This window comes from Calonectris borealis, chromosome 4, assembly GCF_964195595.1.
Source record: "Calonectris borealis chromosome 4, bCalBor7.hap1.2, whole genome shotgun sequence".
NCBI classification, from domain to species: domain Eukaryota; kingdom Metazoa; phylum Chordata; class Aves; order Procellariiformes; family Procellariidae; genus Calonectris; species Calonectris borealis.
Genome location: NC_134315.1, coordinates 12,997,629 through 13,010,847, shown reverse-complemented (window position 1 = coordinate 13,010,847; position 13,219 = coordinate 12,997,629). Strand labels below are relative to the sequence as shown.

Sequence of the window (13,219 nt, the reverse complement as noted above, 5' to 3'; positions counted from 1 at the left end):
TTGATTTTACATTAGTGCTGCCTTTTGGGATTAGATTTTGATATAAACCTATTTCAGAGAGTGGCTTATGGGGAAGTGAAATGATTTTTGAATACTTCGATGGGTGTCAATCCTTCTCTGCTCTGATGGCCATTCAGGTCACCTGACTAGCATATGGATATATACGTTCCTTTCCTAGAAGCAATGAAGGTTTTTAAACCAACACTGTGTTTTCATAATACGGAGAATTTTTTACCAAGTCTGGCCCTGCAACCTGTTTTAGTTGCGTGACTGTGATGGCCATGCACTGTGGCAAGTGAGCAGGAACATGTTGCTGAAGACCGAGGAAGGCAGGGCAGCTCGCTAAGGCAGTGCTGCCGGTAGTATTGAGAAAGTGTTGCTGCTCACAGCTAAAATGAATTTTCCTTTGACTCCATCCACATTGCCAGTCCATGTAGCACAGGCCCGACTTCTCTCCTGAGCAGCCATGCTGTGACAACATGAGTGATGGGCATATGTTTGTCTTCTGACAGTAGTATCAGTCTTGCAGTATTTTAGGCCTGAGTTTAAGAAGACAGTGTCATTTAAAGGAGCACTTAGCGGAAGTGCAACGAATTATAAATTCTGTGAGATGTTTGACATGACAGAATTATTTGGCTGGACTTTTAAACCCTTTCCCAAATTCAGCTCAATAACCCGCTTCATTAAGCATGCATCTAATTTTGCAGTAGAGCATGTTAGTTCTAGACGTGCTGGTAGCTCTGTATAATGCAGTACAACTCTGTGCAAAGATCCCAGCTTGGATCCTGAAGACCATATGGTTGACACTCAGAGGGTGCGGTTAGAAGGTGCTGTGAAGAAGGTCTAAACCAATTAATTTTACTTTATATTTGTACAGGCTAGAAGTTCATTGGATGAGTGGTAATTTGCTAAAATAACAATATTCAGTTGTTTGCAATCATACGAGCATCACTCCAGAACTTGGGGCTGCCCTGCACCGTTATGTTAATCTCCAGCTGCATTAAGACAAGAATGATGGTTTCTGTGTCATACAACTTGGTTAGTGGTTTGCAGGGTCTTATTTTAAGGTAGCATCTTGCTGTGGAAGTTTAGTATTATCTCTGTTAATGCACACAACATCTGTTGCACTAAAATCTTTGCCATGGGTGAGGTGGTTTTACTGCAACTATTGCAATTGAGTCAAAATATCTGGCTGGGGCTGGAAATGCTGTTGTGATTCAGGAAATGGTTATAATTATGTGTCCTGTCTGTTTTGGTTCTGGCCATTTAAAATACTTTTGATATATTTTCCTTTTAGGGTGATATATTGAATACCAAATACCAGGTGGATCTTGGAGATGGCTTTAAGGCGATATATGTGAACCTTACGATGACTGGAGAACCCATCCGTCACCGCTATGAGAATCCTGGGATTTACCGTGTCTCAGTGAAGGCTGAGAATGTGGCTGGGCATGATGAGGCTGTGGTGTTCGTCCAAGTCAACTGTAAATCCGCTCTTTGGTTTTCTTACTTTTGCTGCTCTGTAAAAACCTCATGACAGCTATGAAGTAGTAAAGAAGATTACTGGTCAAAATTAGGACAAATGCATATTTTTTCAATAACCTCACACAGTCTTGCAGTGCAGTATGTTGTTAATGCAGAGGCTTGTAAACCTAATGTATTAGGAGGTCAGAGTTAGTTTTGTTTGGATTTGGGAGAAGGATGGTGTCTCAATCTTTTAAATGGCAAGCATGCCTCAGTTCAAATCCCAGATTTGATCCATCTCGCTGACTAAAGACCCCGTTGGCAGTCTTAGCAGCTAAAATTTAACACTTCAAGCTGTTTCTTTTTCGGAACTTCTAAGTGCTGTGTGAAGCAAGCTAACAGATGTGTTGAGAAACGTATGAGCTCCTGTATGATTTTAAAAAAGAATCAAAATCTCAATGTTTCTAAAAGTCAGGCTACTTATTAAAGTACTAGAATCTAGATTTTAGGTAGTTAATTCTCACAAGGTTTTAAAGTGGTACTTAGGTATAACTTCATGTTGGCAGGCAGTCTTACTTGACTTAGACTTCTCTCCCTCTCCTTAATTAAGACCTAAAAAACCCCATCAAATACATTTAAAAGAAAAGAGTAGCACGGCACAGGGAATATCATGCACCATCGCAAGCTTAATGTACCTCAGTCATCTCATAATTGAAATGAAGAAGGAAACTCATAACTGGAACTGAATTTTCCTCTTCCTTCGAGAATCAAGATAGCTATTGCTTTGCCTGTTTTCAGATGTGTCAAAAATTCAGGAACAAGTAACATCAGAAGAGAAGATACTCATCTTGCATTCTCCAGGTGTCCGTTTCCCTCTGTTGTGAGTGGTGTGTCTTCCATCCTAAAACCAAAGCAATGGAAATTGCTGGAGCCACATACAAAGCTGTGTACAGATCTGTGTGCTTTATGTCAGCCTGTCTGGTGACTGCTGATATTTATGTATTGCTAGTCAGAGTCCTTGAGTCCAGAGTTTCCAGTTGTGCTAACGGAACCCATTAATGCTAATGGCCAGTCTCCTATTAAAATCAAATGGAAAGGATCAGAATTGAATTCTCCGCCTCAGTTTCACTATCTGTTTCTTTGTTGTTTAAATCATTTGACAACTCCAGAGAGCTCAGATAAATTACTTAGGGCTTCACCATTACTTTTTAGGAGCTTCTAGGTGCTGAGAAGTAGATTAAGCACAGGAACAGTAGATCTGTACAAGCAACAAACAGCAAAAAACTCTGTAACATCCTTCTCTCTGGGGAGAACAACTTCTTACCGATCAGAGAATGACAAGCAGTAGCAAGCCCTGACGGAAAACAGAACAACCGCGCTCTCAGAATGTGCTTCTGGTGTGGCCTACATCAGGATAAACAGTATAAATGAAAGATGTCAATTGTGTTTTATGCAGCGGATTTACAAATTGCAGAAGCCAGAGGTATTTTTCACAAGTAAAATGACTGGTGCTTTAAGAGGACTTTGGTGCTGAAGTGCGGAGGCAGCAGAGCACTGAAGCAGACGTGGTCCATCCCTGAGCTTGTCCATGGTTGCTGCGCATGGTCTAGAAGACTCACAGAAGCATGTTACCTGGTCCAGTTGAATAAATGCTTTCTATGTGATTTGCTCTGTTTAATTTTTTAGGTAAATTACAAGATTTGAGGAAATTAACTGGCACTAATTAAACTGCAATTTCTATGTTCTAGAGAAACACTAATAGCCATTCAGGGACATTTTTCACTGTGGAATACCATGAAAGCAGAAATGTCCATAGAGTCCTGCTTTCACTCTATCTCCAGCTGATGTATTCCCAGGGCATTTTTTCAGAGACAAATGGTAAAGGGAATATTTTTTACTCCCACCGAGTTCTGTTGCTATGGGATGCCCTGTAATGCAGGACAATTATATGAGCTTCAACCTGTCATCCACATTATGCTTTCTGATCCAGATCACACAATCTACAACATGTTAATGAACTGTAAGAGAAATTAGAGCAAGTCTGATAGTATAAACGTGAGGAGGTAACCCAGAATAAAAAGAACTGAAGCAGAACTAGGCATACATTTTCTTTTTTCATGAAACCATAATCTCTATAGTGTGTGAATAATCAGGGAGCTCTGAAAACTGTACTGAAACTGTAGCTTTGTTAAACAGAAATCGTGTAAGTCAACTTCATTCCTAATGGTACACATTTAAGGGTTCGATGAAGCTTGTTCAAATGCAGTATGGAATTGTGTGACTGAGACAAGCAGAAGGACTCACAGTAATTATTTTTAGCTCTTTAATATATAGGAATAGCAAACTTGAAATAACAGTCATCATTCAAGTACCAAACAACTTCCCCTCTAAAAATTTTGGAAAAGAAAGTAATCTTCAGTAGCAAAACCATATCTCAAAATGATCAGTTTCCTCTGGGAAAATGTAAATTTATGGCAAAATCAAAACAGTGACACGGATCCCTCCAGAATTCTTTAATTTGCCTCATCAGAAGGAAAATCTATTTCTAGGAGGAACAAATTTAATGGAATTCCTACAATTTCTGAATTTTCCTCAGGACACCAACAACAGGAGGAGCATTTTAACTCTGTTTCGGTAAAGAAGCTATTGAAGAAACCTTTTGTTTAAGCACCCAACATGGCTTGAATTCACGTAGGTGGTTAAAGAGTCATCGGAGAAATGAAGTAGAGCAGAATGAAAGTAGAGCCTTACATTCGGACGAAGCAGCACACAGGCCAGTTGAAGTGAGGTGGAAAAGGAGGGTGTGCACAGCTCGGACAACTTGCTCTCAGAGAAGTTCAAGCAGTTTAGTCAAAGTGAATTAGAAGCAAATGGGCAATGATTCAGTTCATGAAAGAGAGTAAGAGAAAGACTTTGGACCGGTGTTAATTACCTTTAAGTTTGCACTGAGATGAAAGACCTTTGAATGAGTTAAAAGATATTTAGAATGGAACAAAAAATGGATGGGTTAGTATTCACTCTGTGTAATGAATGCATGTTGGACCATACAGCGGTTTGGTGTCCTGGATAGATGGTGCAGCTGAAGTTAAGAAATTCTAGTTATTACATTATACTGTTATAAAGCTTTTACCTTCAGACATGCTGAAAAAGATATACTCTGAAACCTCCGAGGGAAAGATTTTCTTTCAATAGTTATTGTACTAGAAGCAAAATACAACATTAAGAAGCAGATAAAATCATTGTAATGATGCATTTCTTTTATACAATAATAATGTTTACAGCCTTCGTAGGCAAAAGTTCAGAAAGGAATAAACTTACTCTAAGGGACATTTTGGAGTACAGAGGTTATCTGTTTTGATTTGCAAATAAATGCTCCCCTGATGTACACATCTATTTTAAAGCATGCATTAATGAGAGTTTATGTATGGTGTGAGCCTAATAGCTGATATTTTATAATGAAAATGTGTAGTCAGCAACATTCTTTTTCAGTTCTCTGCTTTTCCCTTAGCAGTTTGAGACTTGTTAGATTTCTATTTATTTGATCTTTTATTACTTTAAAAAAAAAAAAAAAGCTGAGATTGCCTTTTCCACTTTTTAACTGGGATATTTATGTTTTCTAGAATTGGACATGCACCAGTGCATCAGAGAGGTGCATTTTGGTGATCTGTCACATTGCCCTAGGATTTTGTTTGGGGGTTTTGGGGTTTTTTTTTTTTTTGGTTGAAATGAGGTCCTTCCAGTTATGCCCGCAGCTTTCAACACAGATGTAAAAGCAGGAGGGAGGGAAAAATAAACTCAGGACCTTATGGTGTGCAGGTGAGAGGCTTTTGGGCAAAGAGGTATTAATAAATTGATGGATTCTTGTTCAATGATATTTTCGGAACTTTGTTCAGCTCCATTGCAGGCTTTAAATTTAGAAGTGGTTCCAGTTGTTGGGAGAAACCAGGAGGTGAATCTGACAGCCATCATACTGCCTAAGAACCCTAATTTGACAGTCTTCTACTGGTGGATAGGAAACAACCTTCAGGTACATGAAAGGTTTTGACTGAGATTATTTTCAATCTCTTTCCAATAAAGGTTGAGTGACACCTTTTACTTTAATAGAAATACTACCATGTTGCATAACTTCTTGTAGACCATCTTTCTTTCCAAATAGCCAGTTATATCTAGTGGCAGTCAGTATCTAACTTCCCTTGTTTTATCACATACATTTAAGGTGTAAATTTCCCTTTATTACTACTTATGTGGAAATGCAAATTTCTCTTCTAGAATTGGTTTGGATTTCTAAACCATTTTCTTTTGGTGGAACACCAATTTATTCTATTTCATTACCTGTGGAAAAAACCTTGTGGAGGGGGATGCATTTCACATCATAGCATTGGTGAATGATTAAACTTGGATTTATGCAATTCCATGTTGATAGTGTGGATACTGTAAATTTAAGTGCTGTACAGAAGTGTATATATATCTATACGTTGTATAGATAAATATTTTCTGGGAGTCTAAAATAGACTGCCGTATCAAAAATAACAGGGATGTCTAAAAGGATATCAAAACAGTGAAAGCACTCAAACAATCTAGTGATATTCATTTGGGGATGGAAAGTCTAGATAAATGTATAGTAGATCAATAAATTTCCAAGTATTTCTATTGGGAATATTTCTTGTCTAGCTGGGTTAATTTCTTTAAGGTAATTCTTTCAATAACAGATAAGTAAAATATTTTCTTTATGAGGGAGACTAAGCATGACAGAAGAATGCTTCAGATAAGCACAATGAACTTTCTTCTTGTAAATGTGCTGTCTACCATAATCCCAGCCTGTATCTTTTCGTTATTATTGACTTTGCCATTGCTAGAACAGGCACTGCAGATCGATGTAGTCTTGTGAAGGGTTTTGTAATTCATACAGATGTGGTCAGGTAACAGAGTATCTCAGTTCCGCCGTGGAGGTTACAGTGGGCTGGTGCACTTCCATGGGTCATGCTCTAAGTTTACAGAATTAATCCTTTTGACCTTGACTATAACCCACATTTTTTGAGGCAGATGGCTTGCCATATATGATCTTGTAGAGATTTGTGAGCCTGACTCAAAATCTGTTTATTTCAGTGGGATCCGAATGAAAACCTAATACTCTACCAATTATTCTAAAAGAAATGTTTGCCCCATCTGGCAGCTATTCTGTTTATAAACATTCTATTTAGGGAACGAAACATCCTGTATTGAAAATTGTAACAGAACAATTTGATAAAACGTTGATTAATTGAATAATTGGTATGAAACCTTTTTTGCTAATAATTTTAGTTACGGTTCTCTTCAGACACTGTTCTTGTGGTTCTTGCGGTTCTTGCTGAAATTCTATTTTCAACTCTTCTTTATTTTTTAAAGCCACTCCTTACATTGGACAATTTTCTGGTGACAAAGTTTGCTGAGACAGGTGACGTCAGAGTTACAGTGCAGGCTTCCTGTGGGAGCTCCATGCTTCAGGACTCGAAAGTTGTCCACGTTTTTGGTGAGACATTACTCTCGTAATTTTTTTTTTGTTTCACATGTACTTGTTTCTTATACCTCTTAAACCAGCCCTGACACAACTGTTGTAAAATTATATCTAATGCCACATGTAATTGTTAAAATTAGAGGGATGAACTGTCACTAGGTAACTCTGTGAAGTTGGACAGTATGATTGTATGGAAAGGTTTCATCTGAAAAGTTTTGTTTCATAGAATCATTAAGGTTGGAAAAGACCTCTAAGATCATCGAGTCTAACCATCAACCCAACACCACCATGCCCACTAAACCATGTCCCTAAGCGCCACATGTACACGTCTTTTAAATACTTCCAGGGATGGGGACTCAACCGCTTCCCTGGGCAGCCTGTTCCAAGGCCTGACCACTCTTTCAGTAAAGAAATTTCTCCTAATGTCCAGTCTAAACCTCCCTTGGTGCAACTTGAGGCCATTTCCTCTCATCCTATCACTTGTTACTTGGGAGAAGAGACCAACACCCACCTTGCTACAACCTCCTTTCAGGTAGTTGTAGAGCGCGATGAGGTCTCCCCTCAGCCTCCTCTTCTCCAGGCTAAACAACCCCAGTTCCCTCAGCTGCTCCTCATAAGGCTTGTGCTCCAGACCCTTCACCAGCTTCGTTGCCCTTCTCTGGACGCGCTCCAGCACCTCCATGTCCTTCTTGTAGTGAGGGGCCCAAAACTGAACACAGGATTCGAGGTGCAGCCTCACCAGTGCCGAGTACAGGGGCACGATCCCCTCCCTGCTCCTGCTGGCCACACTATTTCTGATACAGGCCAGGATGCCGTTGGCCTTCTTGGCCACCTGGGCACACTGCCGGCTCATGTTCAGCCGGCTGTCAGCCAGCACCCCCAGGTCCTTTTGCTCTGGGCAGCTTTCCAGCCACTCTTCCCCAAGCCTGTAGCGTTGCCTGGGGTTGTTGTGGCCGAAGTGCAGGACTCGGCACTTGGCCTTGTTGAACGTCATACAGTTGGCCTCAGCCCATCGATCCAGCCTGTCCAGGTCCCTCTGCAGAGCCTTCCTACCCTCCAGCAGATCAACACTCCCACCCAGCTTGATGTCGTCTGCAAACTGACTGAGGGAGCACTCGATCCCCTCGTCCAGATCATTGATAAAGATATTGAACAGGACCGGCCCCAGTACTGAGCCCTGGGGAACACCGCTCGTGACCGGCCGCCAACTGGATTTAACTCCATTCACCACAACTCTCTGGGCTCGGCAGTTGACTGCTTCCTCTTGGATTATGGGGGGTTTATCCTGCTCGCCGTTCCCTGTCTTCCAGCTCAAGGAGCTGAGTACCCTGAGGGTAACTGCTCTGACTATTAAAGACTGAGGCAAAGAAGGCGTTAAGTACCTCAGCCTTTTCCTCATCCTTGGTGGCAATGTTCCCCCCTGCATCCAATGAAGGATGGAGATTCTCCCTGGCTCTCCTTTTGTTATTAATATACTTGTAAAAGCATTTTTTGTTGTCTCTCATGACAGTGGCCAGGTTGAGTTCTAGCTGGGCTTTTGCCTTTCTAATTTCCACTCTGCGCGACCTAACGAGATCCCTGTACTCTTCGTGAGTTGCCTGCCCCTTCTTCCAAAGGTGGTAGACTCTCCTTTTTTTCCTGAGTCTCAGCCAGAGCTCCCCATTCAGCCAGGCCGGTCGTCTTCCCTGCCCGTTCTTGTTATGGCACATGGGGACAGCCCGCTCCTGCGCCTTTAAGACTTCCTTCTTGAAGAACGTCCAGCCTTGCTGGACCCCTTTGCCCTTCAGGACTGTCTCCCAAGGGACCCTCTCGACCAGTGTCCTGAGCAGGCCAAAGTCTGCCCTCCGGAAGTCCATGGTAGCGGTTTTGCTGGCCCCCCTCCTTACTTCACCAAGAATCGAGAATTCTATCATTTCACGGTCGCTAAGCCCAAGCCAGCCTCCGACCACCACATCTCCCACCAGTCCTTCTCGGTTTGTGAACAGCAGGTCAAGCGAGGCACTTCCCCTGGTAGGCTCGCTTACCAGCTGTGTCAGGAAGTTACCTTCCACACACTCCAGGAACCTTCTCGACTGTTTCCTCTCTGCCGTGTTGTATTTCCAGCAGATGTCCAGAAAGTTGAAGTCCCCGACGAGAACAAGGGCTAGCGACTGTGAGACTTCTGCAAGCCTCTGGTAGAATATTTCGTCTGCCTCTTCATCCTGGCTAGGTGGTCTATAACAGACTCCCAGCAGGATATCTGCCTTGTTGGCCTTCCCCCTCATCCTTACCCACAAGCACTTGACCTCATCATCTTTCTCATTGAGCTCTAGACAATTGAAGCACTCCCTAACATACAGGGCTACCCCACCGCCTCTCCTTCCTCGCCTGTCCCTTCTGAAGAGCTTATAGCCATCCATTGCAGCACTCCAGTCATGAGACTCATCCCACCACGTTTCCGTGATGGCAACTAAGTCATAGCTATCCTGCTGCACAATGGCTTCAAGCTCCTCCTGTTTGCTGCCCGTGCTGCGTGCATTGGTGTAGATGCACTTGAGCTGGGCAACCAATTTCTCCCCCAACATTGGCGTGCCACCCCTTTGCTTAGTTTGAGTGTTACTGTGGTTCCCAAATGTTATGTTTAGCAATAGTGTTTAAGTAGTATTTTGGCCTTTGACTAGAGAGTTTCTTAGAATTTCTAAATAAAGTAGTTTAAATACCTCTGAAAAACAGAAAATTTACTTGTGTATATACTCTCAGCATTAAAAGCAATGTGAAATAATTGCCTTTTATCACAATATATCACTGTTCCTTTGATATTTATCTGAGAGTTTGGGTCAAGTATAGCTCCACTGTAATTATAGAATAACCCTTCAACTCTTGTTTCGCGTTGTGCCCTGGTGTGTTTTGTTGTGTCTTATAATGTGGTGACAAGGCATAATATACTGTAAAAAATGTAGTGCTGATGAATTATTTACATTTGTATCTGTGCTGTCACATGTGGGAATTGTGATAAGTGAAAAAGCTTCTTTCTAATGCAGAGCTAAAAGCCTTCAGATATCATGAAATACACAACATGGTACATCTCTATTGTCTGAAGAAGATTCTGTTATTTTTGCTTTTAGTATACTTATTAATTTTAAATAATGGTAAAAACCACACTCATGCTAAATTCAGCTTTTATGAACCTTCTCTTTTCCTAAGATAAATGGATTTAACCGCTTACACGTGCATCCACTTTTTAGAAATCTTTAGAAGTATAACTCATCTTAGTGTGACTAGATCAATGACTTTGGCTTCTGCTTTTAGTGCTGGCCAATCCTGATACTAAGAGCAAGAAAGTACTGGTCATGGGGGAAATAAAGAAACCTCTGGAAAAGAAAATCACATTAAAATACAATTCTGTCGGAAGCACTGGGGAGGCCAGGTTTGACTCATGCATTCCAGAGGATCTCTTTCTCTGCTTTGCATTAAGTTCCCCAGGTGTTCATCCAGGGAACCAGTATGGAGGGAAGATTTGAGAGACTGTTTACTGAGGAACAGCCCATTTCTGGTATTTCAGATATTTTGGACAATATCCAGAGAAATGTTGTGGGTGTACCTTGTTTTTATTTTTTTGAAGAGGGCAGTAGTTAGCCTTTGGTATATCATTTCTGTTCTTATTTTCATAGCTAGTTGATGGAATACATGAGGTATTCATTTTACATGAAAAACAGGAACATGTAATGGGCAAAAAACATGTTTATGATTCAGCAAGAATAAAATCCATTGGCGCATTCCCATTACAAATAAAAGAAACCAACCACGTCTGTGTGGTGTATTGTCCTAAAGAAAAATTATTGGGAAGGTTATGACCCCAGAGCACATATGTAAAACTGCTTTGTTTATTTTTTTTTCTTCCTGCTTTTTTATCTTTAGGCACAAATTTGATGATGTTGACGAAAATACAGAAAGAAATTGAGTGCCTGACAGGAATGTACTCTTGCTCCGTGCACGAGTACACAACAGAGAGCAGTGGGGTTCCTAGATACTGCAGCGCTGCACAGCAAATAATGCCAAATATATATTTTCAGCTTTTTTTTCTGCAAAACTGTTTCTGCAACCTGGCTTGTAACTTGTTACAAAATGTTTATTTTTGTTTTTCTAGATCATTTTCATGTTCTTCCTCTGAAGTTTACTAAGCATCTGGACATGTACAACCCCAACATACCGGAGTGGAGGGAAGACATAGGGCGGGTAGTAACACGACTTCTTGCAAAGGTGCTCTTTCAGATTGCTCGTAAAATGTTCCCTGGCCAGTCGTAAAGCTTGAAGGTTAAGTTAATGCCTTCTCATTTAGAAAAAAGGAGGCAGAGCAAAATAATAAAGTGAACCTCATGAGCCATATTTCAAACAAGTTTGAGCCTAGCGTCACTTTTACGTGCAGGCTGTAGACGATGATATCGTAACATGGAAAGTTTAGGTCTAACACAGCCTAATTGGCAATTAATGCTAAATATTGCTCTCTGGGATTAGGGATAGACATATTGGCAAATACTGCTGACTCCAAAACAGGAAGAGTAGCTTAAATGTGATATATTTATAGAACTTAAGCAAAGGATGCTGTGTAATACAAAAGACATAAGCTTTGGGTAAAAACAAAGCAGAAAGGAAAAATTTACAGTATCAGTTGTGTAACTTCGAAAATTATGTATAATATATAGGCAAGCAGTTCACGCAGGTGTTTTTTTAGATCATATTAGCAAAAGAAATGTGGATCAGGTGCAGTTGAATCCTGTAGGTTAAATCAAGTACAAAGCCATGCAGCAGTTCTGTGAGATAAGTAAAAGCACCCCATAAAAACTGTGAGCTCTAGAGCTGCGCTCTTCAGGTACACACGCTGCCAGCAACTGAGTGTGCACACACTGCTTTTTGTGAGGTGGAGGTTGATAGTGTTTTGTAAATGCTTGTGTTTGAAATCACTTGTCTTTTCCTGGATTTACAGTAGTGCAAATCAGGTTTCGGCTTTATACTTTTTCCTGCCTTTTTTTTAAGGTTCACATCAAATGTCAAATTAAAGTAAATTCCCACTTTTCTCAGCTTAAACCCATTCCATAACCAGTGTCAATCAAACAAATGTGTTAATTCCTTATAAAATTGTCCTTGCATTTTAGTAATTACTAAATCATTTGCAGAAGAATATGAACAATTTAATGGAGTTTCAGAATCTGTTTGAGGAAGGAAGGCTATGGGAAGTGCTCAGGGTGTCATTAGAATTGTGTGGCTGTATTATACAACACATGGAGAAATTTGGGACTAAAAGCAAAATTTGCACAAACTATTTTGAAAAGGAATGCACTTGACTTTCAGTGGGGGCTGCAGGTATTCATAACGATTTCAGGACCTGAACCTAGGTGCTCTTAGTCTCACCCTGGAAGACTTCTTTTCCGTCCATCGAACACGATGGAAAAGCAACCTCCCTAAGCTAAAGTTGGCTGTAATGAATATGCCCTTCTAAGTCTACGAAGTGTCTGAATGGGCCACAAAGGATCCTAAATCACTTAGGAGTTTTTTTTGTGTTACCCTAGAAATGCACAGCCATTTCAGAGTTTTGCTAAAACTGCATACTTTGTTCTGCTTCTTTCCATGATGCCACTAAATCTCTTTAATGCGATAACAATGCTTAGCTCTTCCAATCTTCAAAAAGCAGCTCACATTTCAGTTAATTTATGTTTGGCTTTGTTCATGTTTTAGCTTCTGGTGGAATCCCCTCTAAATATTAAGGATCTGAACACCAAAGACTAGGAGACACATGTGGAGTTACTTACGTATTTTCTATAAAATGTAAAGCATGCTGTCCTATAATTTGCCATATGCCTTTGTATTCACAGGAGACCAATATACCCGAAGAAACACTCATGACAGTCGTGAAACCTGGTCTGCCCACAACTGCTGACTTACATGTGCTACTACCAGCAAACCAACCAAAAAGGAAGAGAAGTGTAACTAGTGATAAGGTAACCAGAGCAATGTATGTCTGGTTAGGACAGTCTTCATCCTTTGTTGCAATCAGTGGCTGTACTGTCATTGTCTTTCTGTGAAATTAAAAGGTGCTCCCTAATTATGTAAAGATCTCACTCCCACCTGACAAGAGACATGTAAAAGCTAGCAACACCTATGACTGCTGTGTTTGACAGTGTATAGACCAGCATAATCTAGTGCTCACTGGTATTAGTGTATTTCTTAAGAATAACTAATATTGATCTGTTTTTTAAACAGAAACAACAGTGATGGCATGTCAGT

General features: G+C 40.6%; 1 protein-coding gene across 1 annotated transcript in view; it reads left to right on the top strand.

The window, feature by feature from the left end:
• SORCS2 (sortilin related VPS10 domain containing receptor 2) overlaps positions 1-13,219 on the top strand; it is a 591,861-nt gene that overhangs the window by 560,208 nt on the left and 18,434 nt on the right. Inside the window, exons 19-23 of the mRNA XM_075148660.1 lie at positions 1,298-1,484; positions 5,358-5,491; positions 6,850-6,973; positions 11,085-11,197; positions 12,808-12,933. Of these exons, the coding sequence (XP_075004761.1) occupies positions 1,298-1,484; positions 5,358-5,491; positions 6,850-6,973; positions 11,085-11,197; positions 12,808-12,933 (684 nt within the window). The remainder of the gene's footprint in view (positions 1-1,297; positions 1,485-5,357; positions 5,492-6,849; positions 6,974-11,084; positions 11,198-12,807; positions 12,934-13,219) is intronic.